Source organism: Schistocerca nitens, chromosome 2 (genome assembly GCF_023898315.1).
Source record: "Schistocerca nitens isolate TAMUIC-IGC-003100 chromosome 2, iqSchNite1.1, whole genome shotgun sequence".
Lineage (NCBI taxonomy): Eukaryota > Metazoa > Arthropoda > Insecta > Orthoptera > Acrididae > Schistocerca > Schistocerca nitens.
The window spans coordinates 13,346,233-13,358,280 of NC_064615.1; the positions used below are offsets into that span (position 1 = coordinate 13,346,233).

Genomic DNA, 12,048 nt, shown 5'->3' on the forward strand with positions numbered 1-12,048 from the left:
CAAAAATCCAGAAAATGAAGCAGGTGAAAGTTAATACAAACGTCTGAAGAATGAGTGACAGGAAGTGCGAAACGGCAAAGCAGGAATGGCTAGAGGACAAGTATAAGGATTTTGGAGCATATATCACTGGGGTTGTACCAAACCAGTCTCAGGACTTAAGACCACAACAACAACAACATCACTAGGGGAAACATAGATACAGCCTGCGGAAAATTAAAGACGCCATGGGACAAAAGACAAACAACTGTATGAATATCAAGTGCTCAGATGGAAAATCACTGCAAAGAAAAGAAGGGAAAGCTGAAAGGTGGAAGGAGTCTATAGAGGGTCTATGTAAGGGAGATGAACTTTAAGTCAGTATTACAGAAATTGAAGACGTAAATGAAGATGAGAGATATACTGTGAGACGAATTCGACCCAGCACTGAATGAGTTAAGTCGAAACAAGACCTTGGGCGTAGACGTCATTCCTTCAGAACTACTGATAGCCTTTGAAGAGCAAACCATGAGAAAACTCTTCCATCCGGCGTACAAGATGTATGAGGCAGGCGAAATACCACCAGACTCTAAGAAGAATGTAAATAATTCCAATTCCAAAGAAAGCAGTTGCTGACAAGTGCGAAAATTACCGAATTATCACTTTAATAACTCACGGCTGCCAAAGACTAAGTCGAATTTTTTACTGAATTATGGGAAAACTGGTAGTATCCGGCCTAGAAAAAGATCAGTTTGGATTGCAGCGAAATGTAGCAACACACGAGGCAGTAATGATTCTGACTTACCTTAGAAGACAGGTTAAGTAAAGGCAAACCTATTTTTATAGAATTTGTTGCCTTGGAAAATGATTTTAACAATGCTGACTGGAATTATCTCTCTGAAATTCTGAAAGAGGAGACAAAATACAGGGATTAAAAGGACATTTACAACTTGTACAGAAACCAGATGGTAGTTCTAACTCGAGGGGCATGAAAGGAAAGTAATAGTTGAGAAGGGAGTTAGACAAGTTTGTACACTATCCCCGATGTTATTTATTCTGTACATTGAACTACCGATAAAGGAAACCAAACTAAAATTTGTATTATGAATTAAAGACAGGGAGAATAAATAAAACTTGGAGATTATCCGATTACGCTATAGTGCTGAGACAGAAATGACAAAGGGCAACTGAACGGATGACAGTGTCGTGAAAAGAGCATCTAAGATGTTCCCATGTTGTTCCTGATCTTTTCATGTGTCCAGAATTCGGACTGAGAATAATTCGCTTCTCTTTATATTCCCGCTTGGTTGTATTTGACCCTACAATCCCCAGATTCTTCACTACCTTTCCTCCCATACGATTTTCCGCAGATAACTGAATCAGCTTCAGAGTGGGGCACTTATACATTCTCTCTCGCTTGCCCATAGGTCAATATTGAAACTTGTTGAGAGCTCTTTGTTTATATTGCTTTGCACCTCTTCTTTACTACTCGGCACAAATTTTCTTCCTAGACGCTTCAGTCGAAACTTCACATTTCTATACGAGCACACTCAGTTTTGCCCATCTGCGAGTCTCCTCGTGTTTCTAATGGTGAATCTGCAGTTGGTTCAGCTGGAGTTCCAGGGCATCGTCAATCGTGCCGTCCTAAATGACCCTTATCGCGGATGTTTGAGCTTTTTGTTAAAAACAGTTCAATCACAACTGCAATGTTCTTTGCAGGTCTGGGTGTTTGCCGCTTGTTATCTTTTTTCATTAATGCCAGCTGATCTATAATCCTCAACTTTACTCGTAGCCTAGGCTTCACTGTGAGGTGATGGGTAAGTATTTGGCGCTCCTTAGTCGTTCTAACTCTTACTCCAAAAGAAGAAACGAACGTGCGTTTCAAACATCTGTAATATCACTGTTGTGTTCAGGCTCACTGTTTACACGTTCGGTGTCATTCATACCAAATGAATTACTTTCAACTTATACGGCACCGTTTGCTACCAATTCGGCACTTATTGCTGCTAGGAACTCCGAAATTAAAGGTTATTGTGTAGTAAGGTGGTGTTCAAGACGGAATTTTCATCCGGAATAGTCCTGTTTAACGCGATCTGCTTCATTTCATATGAAGCAAGCTCGTAATTGCTCCATGTGTGTAACGTATGCTTGACAGCCATCAGTATTCATTCTGGACGAGATCTTATTCCGTTTTGGGCGGGAAACAGATAAAAATTTGCCCATACCTCGTTCCGGACTGCACAAACATTGATACAAGTCAGCAATTTGAGTTTTATTACTTTGTGTGGAATTCCCATAGTATGTTAGAGAGTCGCACATTTGTCAAGTAGGCTTCGACTGGATTAACAGCAAACTTGGAGACTGAGCATGTTGCTAATGTTAACTTACAGTTGCCAAGAAACTCACGCATTATTCGCTCGTACACTAAGTTGGAGCAAATTAAGTAATAGTAGAACAACTTGTCATTGCTAAGTGGCATATTGTGTACTTCATCGCTTGTTAATTTCGTGTAGGTAACTACCCATTTCTTAATTTCTGGAGCTATTGGTCGCCCATTGCTGTTTATACTTTTTCACCACTTACGAAAGGGTAAGGGCTGTAATTTCCCGCTTAATGGAGCTGCGTAATAGACACTAACCGAGACGGGAGGACTAGCATTAGCACTGGCTGCAGCGTACTCAAGTCAACACTGCCCCAGACCAAGTATAGAACTCAATACTATAACAACACTACTATTTTCAACAACTTCAACCAGCTCTCATTTTCGTACAGCACTTCAGCTGAAGATTTATATCAAGTAAGAGATCTTGGTAACATTACGAGAATCCCGTCTACTACCCTACCGCAAGTTTCGTACTTTATAACTAGAAGCAATCCGTTTATAAACTTACCTTGAGAGGTCTTGCAGTAAATAAAGTGACCTCGTGGCCCTTTGCAAGTAAAGCATTCGCTAATATGCGGAACTGCGTCTGATGACTGTGAGATGGCGTTGGGACCACCACCAGTATCTTCGAGGCAAAGGTTCCTAGTGCCAACACCAACAGCAGAGTAACCACTCGGAAGAAGCTTCCTGAAACGAGAGAAAATCAACATGGTTACAGACTTATTCGATAGTGTTTTGAAGACACAGACAGCAATGGACTAAAACTAACAAGGGAACCAAGAGACCTATTAACCACGGATATTGATGAGTCTTAGGTATGTTGTAAAGGGACGTGTCATGAATATGAGTTTTCGTGTGATAGCCCCTAGTTTTCGAGAAAACCAATGTTGAAGTTTTATGCATACCTCCAAAACCTGTAGTGTTAGTTACAGGCAGTTTATTACGTATTGATAGTAGAAGGAAAAAGTAAATAAGATTTTTTGATGCACTTGAGATCAGAGCATCACCGGCTTGAAGAGATATAAGATTATCGAATAAAATATACGAACGTTCTGAAGAGAGCCTTTGTGTACACTTGTATTTTTACCAGTCACTCTTATTTTTAAAATTTTATTTTCATTTATTTACGCATTACATTTAAACATTTTACTTTAAGTTGTAAAGATACTGCTTTGGCATACTTTGAGAATTGTGTCGCATGCCGACGAAGGCAAACTGTTTTACTGTAGGTTCAAATCTTTTTGCGCTTCTTTTGCATTATTTTAACAAAAGCAGTAGATGGAATTTTTTATGTACAAGAAAATTCGAGCTTATGGGAATGGAAGCGATTTTAGTTTGTTTTACAACATACGCGCAGGAAACGCCAATTAAAACAGAAAAACAAAAAGCGGCTGAGATTAACGCCAAGCATGCATGCAGTAAGGGTTCAAATCCTGCCCGATATTTTTTCTTCTATTTTGTTGTAAGGAATTAGTTTTTCAATATTACACTATCCATATTCAAAAATAGTCATTTTCATTGTAATAATTTCTTCAAAAGAGTATTCCATTTGTTACAGAATATATCACAGAATTATTTTACTTCCGAATACTTGCTTTACTAGAACAGTATTCCGGATGATATTTCTTCCAGAAGAAACCGAAACGCAAATTCGTAGGACAGCACGTAAATTTAATGAAAGCTTCTGTCTTGCAGATACCCTGATTTATAGAAGCGGCACCGGAAAGAGTTCTTTTACATTCAAAAGGATTTTTCTTTATTCAGTCAACTTCGAGGTGAACCACGCGCATTTGATCACTCCTGTGAATGTATGTGCACTGAATTAATGCAGGATCAAAGAATGTTCGCCGGCCGCGGTGGTCTCGTGGTTCTAGGCGCGCAGTCCGGAACCGCGCGACTGCTACGGTCGCAGGTTCGAATCCTGCCTCGGGCATGGATGTGTGTGATGTCCTTAGGTTAGTTAGGTTTAAGTAGTTCTAAGTTCTAGGGGGCTGATGACCACAGCTGTTAAGTCCCATAGTGCTCAGAGCCATTTGAACCTTTTTTTTTTTTTGACTTCTACCAATAAATGAAACATTTTGATTCCTGATAATTACGATGGACGGCTTACTCGGCGCTCAATTCTGTGATGAATGTGTCAGTGTATTCAGACATGTCGAGAGCGATTTGGTTGATTCATTGATTTTCTGGCGGCAGGCGTCCTGCGAGATACTGCAGGAAAGAAAAGTAGATGCCCATGATCAGGCTGCAGATTCCTGTAGCTACTTGTCGATACCGATGTGAGACCAGGAGTATCATGTGTCATCAGTGCATCTGGATGCAAATCTGCACTTGTCTCTGCAGAGAACTACAGATTCATTCAAGCAGCTCTGGATCACCTAGTAAATCACGACAGTTAGTTGCTCCAGTGCTTCAGCCGTATCAGCGGAAATGCAGTACTTTTGACTTTTGAGATTACCCCTGACAGCAAAATACAGAGGACTGAAAATCGGTGATCCGGGACCTATCCATCTTTGATGTTAAGAGAATTTCGAAGCTAGATCTATGAAAACTGGTACCTGGTGTCTATGTCAGAAATAAAGAAATATATGTTTCAGTATTTTTGGAAATTTAAGACCTACGAGAGATAAGTAGTGCATGAAAGTTATTTTTGAAAACAAATTATTAAATAACCACTAAACTATTTTTAAAGCTCGGTTACAAATAGTTTCTCAGTGTTTTTGGGAATTCAACCCCTAAAAGGGTCAAGTAGGTCCAGACTAATTTAGTGACTCATCATCGTAGAGGCCAAACCGCTAAGGATAGAAACTTGAAATTTGGAGCGGGTGTTCATCCTATTCTGTGGACAGCGTTTAAGATTTTCTGGCGTAACGTCAAGCGCCGGCACGACGATCCAGAGCGGAAGAGCAGAGAGGCCTGCGAGACGACGTCAGCCAGTAGTAGGCTGATGGGCCCTTTAGGACGACATCCAGACAGGAGCGGCCTCTACATGAAGACAATACAGGCGCCGCGGAGCTTAGCCGGGGCCCGAGTTGAAGACGAGCCGTCATCCGTACGCTACAGCAGTGGCCTATGGACTGTATTGTTTTGTCTACATTGGAATTGTGTGTACCGCACGTATTGGTACCCGTGGTATAGGGGTAGCGTCTTTGATTCATAATCAAAACGTCTTCGGTCCCGGGTTCGATCCCCGCCACTGCCTAAATTTTGATAAATAATCAGCATTGGTGGCCGAAGACTTCCGGCATAAGAAGTCAGCCTCATTCTGCCAACGGCCTTGTCAAAGAGGGCGGAGGAGCGGATAGAGGTTCAGGGCACTTTCTTGTCCTAGGGGTGGGAAATTGCCCCTAAAGGCGGAAGAATCAGCAATGATCAACGACATGAGGATGCAGAAGGCAATGGAAACCACTGCATTAAAGACACGTAACGTGTATCCACAGGACATGTGGCCTGTAATTGAAGAAGTGTCATGATCTCTCCATTGGCAGAAGATTCCGGAATAGTCCCCCATTCGGATCTCCGGGAGGGGACTGCCAAGGGGGAGTTTACCATGAGAAAAAGATTGAATAATCAACGAAAGGATAACGTTCTACGAGTCGGGGCGTGGAATGTCAGAAGCTAGAATGTGGTAGGGAAACTAGAAAATCTGAAAAGGGAAATGCAAAGGCTAAATCTAGATATAGTAGGGGTCAGTGAAGTGATGTGGAAGGAAGACAAGGATTTCTTGTCAGATGAGTATTGGGTAATATCAACAGCAGCAGAAAATGGTATAACGGGTGTAGGATTCGTTATGAATAGGAAGGTAGGGCAGCGAGTGTGTTACTGGGAACAGTTCAGTGACCGAGTTGTTCTAATCAGAATCGACAGCAGACCAATGCCGACAACGATAGTTCAGGTATACATGCCGACGTCGCAAGCTGAAGATGAACAGATAGAGAAAGTGTATGAGGATATTGAAAGGGTAATGCAGTATGTAAAGGGGGACGAAAACCTAATAGTCATGGGCGACTGGAATGCAGTTGTAGGGGAAGGAGTAGAAGAAAAGGTTACAGGAGAATATGGGCTTGGGACAAGGAATGAAAGAGGAGAAACACTAATTGAGTTCTGTAACAAGTTTCAGCTAGTAATAGCGAATACCCTGTTCAGGAATCACAAGAGGAGGAGGTATACTTGGAAAAGGCCGGGAGACATGGGAAGATTTCAATTAGATTACATCATGGTCAGACAGAGATTCCGAAATCAGATACTGGATTGTAAGGCGTACCCAGGAGCAGATAGAGACTCAGATCACAATATAGTAGTGATGAAGAGTAGGCTGAAGTTCAAGACATTAGTCAGGAAGAATCAATACGCAAAGAAGTGGGATACGGAAGTACTAAGGAATGACTAGATACGTTTGAAGTTCTCTAACACTATAGATACAGCAATAAGGAATAGTGCAGTAGGCAGTACAGTTGAAAAGGAATGGACATCTCTAAAAAGGGCCATCACAGAAGTTGGGAAGGAAAACATAGGTACAAAGAAGGTAACTGCGAAGAAAGTATGGGTAACAGAAGGAATACTTCAGTTGATTGATGAAAGGAGGAAGTACAAACATGTTCCGGGAAAATCAGGAATACAGAAATACAAGTCGCTGAGGAATGAAATAAATAGGAAGTGCAGGGAAGCTAAGACGAAATGGCTGCAGGAAAAGTGTGAAGACATCGAAAAAGATATGATTGTCGGAAGGACAGACTCAGCATACTGGAAAGTCAAAACAACCTTTGGTGACATTAAAAGCAACGGTGGTAACATTAAGAGTGCAACGGGAATTCCACTGTTAAATGCAGAGGCGAGAGCAGATAGGTGGAAAGAATACATTGAAAGCCTCTATGAGGATGAAGATTTGTCTGACGTGATAGAAGAATAAACAGGAGTCGATTTAGAAGAGATAGGGGATCCAGTATTAGAATCGGAATTGAAAAGAGCTTTGGAGAACTTACGGTCAAATAAGGCAGAAGGGATAGATAACATTCCATCAGAATTTCTAAAATCATTGGGGGAAGTGGCAACAAAACGACTATACACGTTCGTGTGTAGAATATATGAGTCCGGCTATATACCATATGACTTTCGGAAAAGCATCATCCACACAATTCCGAAGATGGCAAGAGCTGACAAGTGCGAGAATTATCGCACAATCAGCTTAACAGCTCATGCATCGAAGCTGCTTACAGGAATAATATACAGAAGAATGGAAAATAAAATTGAGAATGCACTAGATGACGATCAGTTTGGGTTTTTAGAAAAAGTAAAGGGACGAGAGAGGCACTTCTGACGTTACGCCTAATAATGGAAGCAAGGCTAAAGAAAAATCAAAACACTTTCATAGGATTTGTCGACCTGGAAAAAGAGTTCGACAATATAAAATGGTGCAAGCTGTTCGAGATTCTGGAAAAAGTAGGGGTAAGCTATAGGGAGAGGCGGGTCATATACGATATGTACAACAACCAAGAGAGAATAATAAGAGTGGACGATCAAGAACGAAGTGCTCGTATTAAGAAGGGTGTAAGACAAGGCTGTAGCCTTTCGCCCCTACTCTTTAATCTGTACATCGAGGAAGCAATGATGGAAATAAAAGAAAGGTTCAGGAGTGGAATTAAAATACAAGGTGAAAGGATATCAATGATACGATTCGCTGATAACATTGCTATCCTGAGTGAAAGTGAAGAAGAATTAAATGATCTGCTGAACGGAATGAACAGTCTAATGAGTACACAGTATGGTTTGAGAGTAAATCGGAGAAAGACGAAGGTAATGAGAAGTAGTAGAAATGGGAACAGCGAGAAACTTAAGATCAGGATTGATGGTCACGAAGACAATGAAGTTAAGGAATTCTGCTACCTAGGCAGTAAAATAACCAATGACGGTCGGAGCATGGAGGACATCAAAAGCAGACTCGCTATGGCAAAAAAGGCATTTCTGGCCAAGAGAAGTCTACTAATATCAAATACTGGCCTTAATTTCAGGAAGAAATTTCTGAGGATGTACGTCTGGAGTACAGCGTTGTATGGTAGTGAAACATGGACTGTGGGAAAACCGGAACAGAGGAGATTCGAAGCATTTGAGATGTGGTGCTATAGACGAATGTTGAAAATTAGGTGGACTGATAAGGTATGAGGAGGTTCTACGCAGAATCGGAGAGGAAAGGAATATTTGGAAAACACTGATAAGGAGAAGGGACAGGATGATAGGACATCTCCTAAGACATGAGGGAATGACTTCCATGGTACTAGAGGGAGCTGCGGAGAGCAAAAACTGTAGAGGAAGACAGAGATTGGAATACGTCAAACGAATAATTGAGGACGTAGGTTGGAAGTGCTACTCTGAGATAAAGAGGTTAGCACAGGAAAGGAATTCGTGGCGGGCCGCATCAAACCAGTCAGTAGACTGATGACCAAAAAAAAATACCGCAGGACGCTATTTCCAAGTCGCAATTTGCTTGCGACACACCTTTGTGAATACGAAAACTTTTGTCATTTACCTTACTGTGATAAACTTCATTAATGTGATTTGCTTTAATTGTTTTCTAGTGATCCGAGAAAGCAAGTTTCCTAGGCACTCTATATTAGACGAGTGGGCAGAAAACAACAGAAGATATTGCTCGAAATTCCGCTTCTAAGGAGGTGAAACAGAGGATGGAAAGGTTTTCGAAAAGCTGTTTCTATGAATGCAATTTTGTAGTTAGACCTACGAAAATTGATATTTTCAGTCAGAAATTAAAAAGCAAGAATTTCATCATTTTTGGAAATTCAACACCTAAGGGAACAAAACTGTGGCGATATTTTCAAAAAACTAAATTATTAAAAAACTACTTGACCATTTATAAAGCCATATCTATGAAAATTGGTATTTGACTTCTCGGTTTGAAAACCGTTTTTCAACTGAACTCCTAAGGGCGTGCAACACAGGAATGAAGTTCTTAACAAAACATTTCCTGATACAATGGCATAAAAAAGTCGTAACACCAAGAAGGAATGGTCTGAAAGGTGATGTCTAATCAGGTTTGTTGCCAGTCACGTAACAGTGGCGCTAAAAGTGCCACTACGAGGATGCAAATCAAGTTTACTAACTTCCAGCATGCTGGAATAATTGTAGGTCAGCAACTTCTGATAATCAGTACAACGAAAAACCAAGCAAAGTTGCAAAAAAAGATGAAATTTGCAGCTTTGGCTGGTTTTTCGTTGTATAAATCAGGTTTGTTAAACATCAGCTGTAATGGCCGTGGGCGTTAGTTACCTTTGAGATTGGACGTGAGCAGTTGATGTTCACCAAGAATGCCTCTAAGATGCCATCATCAATATCTCATTGGGTTTGAACGAGGTCGTGTAATAAGGTTACGAGAAGTTGGATGTTCATTCTGCGATACTGAAGAAAGACTTGGCAGGAATGTATTTAGTTATATGAATACACACCATATCCATATAAGTATAGCCGGCTTGGGTAGCCGAGCGGTTCTAGGCGCTCCAGTCTTGAAACGTGCGCCCGCTACGGTCGCAGGTTCGAATCCTGCCTCGGGCATGGATGTGTGTCATGTCCTTAGGTTAGTTAGGTTTAAGTAGTTCTGAGTTCTATGGGACTGATGACCTCAGATGTTAAGTCCCATAGTGCTCAGAGCCATTTGAACCATTTGATTTGAATTACAATAACCGTTGAATCTGAAATATTAATGATTTAAACATGTTATCCAGACATTTGTGTTCCCGAAATTTCGTTATTCTACATTAACTATTTCTTGTGTTGCTTTTTTCCGTCACGGTATTGCAAAAAAATTAAAGCTAAATATAAGAAAATTGAATGTAAAGAAATATGTGTTAGGGGATGAATATTTCTACTGAAATATCGCCATGAAAACGCTGCGTGATTAACAAAAACTTCAGCTAAGAGACTCGTTTTTTGGTCAGAAGTACAACCGAAAAAGACCGTGCTTCTAGGGCCTTAATTAACAAAGAAGGTGCCGCAATTTGAGAACATAAAACGTCTATTAAGGAAAACCAAAATGTCTGTGCAGATCATACAGCCTAGTGAGCGATGCAGCGGCCGCAAAGCCGGTTCAAAATAATCATTTATTTTTCAGTCTCAGTTACACACGACATGTTTCGAACACTCTGGATCATTCTGAGTTTCTCAGGGGAAACTGGTTGGAGATGAAGATGATCCAGAGCGTTCTAAATCTCTCATGTAACGAGAAATGTTCAGCCGAGATAAAAACTACACGAGAATTATTTTGAGAAAATGATGCATCTTTAAATTTCCGAACTGTGGATCGTGAGTAAGATGCGAACCCAATCAAATGGGGACTGAAAAGTTTAACATTCGAATAACGTTTCTACCAACTACGAAAATATTTCACACTGAAGTCAGCAGCGGCTCATAACCATAAATTCAGAACCACCGCGAAAACGGATCGTGATGGAACCATGTCCAATGGAACCTTTTAGTTTCGATTTTCGTGTATTTTCACCCCTGTCACTTTTCAGTGTTATTTTTTGTACATCCTGCATATTACAAAGGCTGCTTTCCAACCTATTAGAATGTTGTTGTGGTCTTCAGCCCTGAGACTGGTTTGATGCAGCTCCATGCTACTCTATCCTGTGAAAGCTTCTTAATCTCCCAGTACCTACTGCAACCTACAACAATGAAATAAAAATTTCGCGTATCGAATAACGCTTCTTTAAAATTTATGTACTCTTTCATTCATTTTAAAGACTTCTAGAAACCTTTTTTTCCACTCTGATTTTGGTAACTGAAAAATATCGTTTAATAATGGTTCAACAACTTTTTATGAAGATGAAAATCCTTGTTCGAGCATTTCTTGCCTGAAGTAGTGGAAAAAGAAATCGTCAGTTATTTGACATAAACTGTATGCATTTGTCGTTACAATAATCCGCTGTTCAGCGTGTTGTTTTACATTTGGAATTGTCATGATGCAAGATGATAGGGCATTTCCAGTTGCTTTCCATGACTTCGTGGACGACCTGATGAAAACAGTTTGGCTGCCTCAAAATATTCAGGAAGATTGAAAGCGTGTTCCGGACCTTGACTCGAAACTGGGATATTGCCCTCCGGGGACAGTGCTTTGCCGACTGAGCTAAGCAGACACGATTCACGACTCGCCCTCGGAGCTTGCATTCCAGTAGTACCTTCCCTCCTACCTTCCAAATTGCACAGGAAGCCTTAGGATTAGTTTCCCGTTCCGATCTATACTTTTTATGTGCCAGGAAGATGCAGGTCAGCATACATTCCACTGCAGAATGAAAATTAATTCTGTAAACAATTCGCTGTCCGAGGCCAGGCCATTTCTCTTTACCATCCTTCTTTGCACGAGTGATAGTAACGCAACCTTTGAGGGAGAATTTCTGCGATATTTGGAATTTAGAAGTTAATATACTGGCGGAAACACAGCTGTGAGGGGAGGTCGTGTGTCGTGCCGCGATAGCCGGAACACTGTTCATGAGAGCTAAGTACCATATTCGAGTCCCAGTCCGGCACAATTTGTGATCTCCCAGGAATTTCCAGCAGAGCTCGTCTCGTTTGCTGTCAACACCACAGGCCATTGACTGAGCTAAACAGAAGACTGTGTATATTCGTTGATTCTGACTTTAAGCAGCAATGGGAAAAATTACTTTCTAATTTATTTATTTCTAATT

The 12,048-nt window shown here is 40.9% G+C and overlaps 1 protein-coding gene across 1 annotated transcript in view; it reads right to left on the bottom strand.

The window, feature by feature from the left end:
• The window catches only part of LOC126235677 (UDP-glucosyltransferase 2-like), a 115,016-nt gene that overhangs the window by 88,852 nt on the left and 14,116 nt on the right, over window positions 1–12,048 (bottom strand). Inside the window, exon 2 of the mRNA XM_049944405.1 lies at window positions 2,868–3,046. Within this exon, the coding sequence (XP_049800362.1) occupies window positions 2,868–3,046 (179 nt within the window). The remainder of the gene's footprint in view (window positions 1–2,867; window positions 3,047–12,048) is intronic.